This window comes from Protobothrops mucrosquamatus, unplaced genomic scaffold (genome assembly GCF_001527695.2).
Source record: "Protobothrops mucrosquamatus isolate PMUCROS unplaced genomic scaffold, P.Mucros_1.0 scaffold28, whole genome shotgun sequence".
NCBI lineage: Eukaryota > Metazoa > Chordata > Lepidosauria > Squamata > Viperidae > Protobothrops > Protobothrops mucrosquamatus.
In genome coordinates, this window is record NW_015386413.1 from 2429565 (window position 1) to 2431406 (window position 1842).

General features: G+C 40.8%; 1 protein-coding gene across 2 annotated transcripts in view; it reads right to left on the reverse strand.

Moving 5' to 3' along the window:
* The window catches only part of ENOX1 (ecto-NOX disulfide-thiol exchanger 1), a 136916-nt gene extending 135554 nt beyond the window's left edge, over positions 1-1362 (reverse strand). The window contains exon 1 of one of the 2 annotated variants that reach the window (XM_029283161.1): positions 1240-1362. In XM_029283161.1, the coding sequence (XP_029138994.1) occupies positions 1240-1323 (84 nt within the window). In that variant the 5' untranslated portion in view covers positions 1324-1362. Of the gene's footprint in view, positions 1-1232 lie in introns of both variants that reach the window. The other variant, XM_029283160.1, reaches the window with a different exon arrangement.
* Positions 1363-1842: the final 480 nt, after the last annotated feature.

The window sequence follows — 1842 nt, forward strand, 5'->3', positions numbered from 1 at the left end:
ATATATATATATATATATATATATATATATATATATATTAAAAAATTCTTTAAAAATGTGATCCCTAGGTAAATCCATATTCAAAACCAGTGAGCAAACACGAGCACCAGGGAATATAATAAAATAATGTAATATTAAAATTGCCTAATAAAACGCCTAGCTTTCGTCGGCATCTGTCGACATCATCAGGGCTCAAGATGCCGGTCCGTGGGAGAATCTCTCTTATAGTTTGACTAGCGTGTGCGCATGGCTCCTTGACCTCGTTATTGGGCCGGCCATGACTGAGCATGTTCCAGACGCTGGGTCTTTGGCAGCAACCGCCTCCCTCCTGCGCCTCCCATCCGCACAAATAGCATCTTATAGTCAAATAGCATCTTATAGTCACACTATAAGAGAGATTCTCCCACGGACCGGCATCTTGAGCCCTGATGATGTCGACAGATGCCGACGAAAGCTAGGCGTTTTATTAGGCAATTTTAATATTAAATTATTTTATTATATTCCCTGGTGCTCGTGTTTGCTCACTGGTTTTGAATATATATATGGTTTTGATAGATAGATAGATAGATAGATAGATAGATAGATAGATAGATAGATAGATAGATAGATAGATAGATAGATAGATGTCTTGAATGTTTTTTGATGCATCCTGGGAGGAAGTATATGGAAGGAAGTATAGCTATCCCAGTCCCCCTTTAACTCTTTGTTAGCAATCCCCCCCAAAAAAATTTTTTTAGCACATATATATTGATGCACCTTGGTTTTTGTAACTGCTATACTGCAGTTCTACTATTATGATCACTTTTGCCTTGCAGCCCCAGTCTAGGAGCATTAAACAGGCTCAAGTCGTTACTGCGATACACTACAAGTTCGAATTTCTTTTTTTGTTGACAAAGAGTTAAAGAATTAAATGGGAGACTAGAATAGCTATTTTGAGCTTTTTAGCTCTCATCATTCGAACCCCATAAGGGTATGGCTAGCTGATGAGAGCTAAAAAGCTCAAAATAGCTATTCTAGTCTCCCATTTAATTCTTTAACTCTCTGTCAACAAAAAAAGAAATTCGAATATATACATATACATACACACACACACACACACACACACACACATCCCTGAATGTATACTAAAGACACTCATGCCCAGCACACAACTCCAGAAAGCTTCGACATTTATCTGAGGGCTTTCCCAAAAATCCATAAACCTATGCAACAAATCTTCGCCAAAGCCTTACCTGTCACAAGCTGTTGTCCAGTTAATCCCACCGGCACCATTCCGAGGTTATTCATTGCGGTTGCCCAGGCTGACGGATCAGTGACTGACATGTTAAATTGTGTTGTGTCTATAGCTATGTTCCCCAAGCCATCAGCTGCTGATGGAAAAGAAGCACATTCTGATCAACAGGATTGCTAGACGGGTCAATGGGCAAACCAAAGAATTCTCTTCCATTCTTGCCGTGCAATTATCTCGGATCGTATTTTTTCCCCTGTTCTCCTTCATCTACGGGAAAAAGTACACCGCGGCACCAGCCACAAAGCAAAGAAGAAGAAAAAATCCAATATATACCATGTCTGTTGAGACCTAACCCAATAAAGGGCAAAGGTTCCTATGGAAACAAATTCCCAAGGACACTGATAGGTTTGGCGAGAATAATGAATTTAGCACGGCAAAGAATTGGGGAGGGGGGAGGCCCTTGAAAACTTCACCTCTGCCGTGCGTTTCTGACGAGAGGCCTTCCTGGCCCTGAATGCTTGTGCCAAAATCTAGTTTTCTGCTCAGCTTCTGTACAACTCAATATTGGTTTTGTCGCAACAGCATCACACAGGTATTCCTTGGGGGGTAAA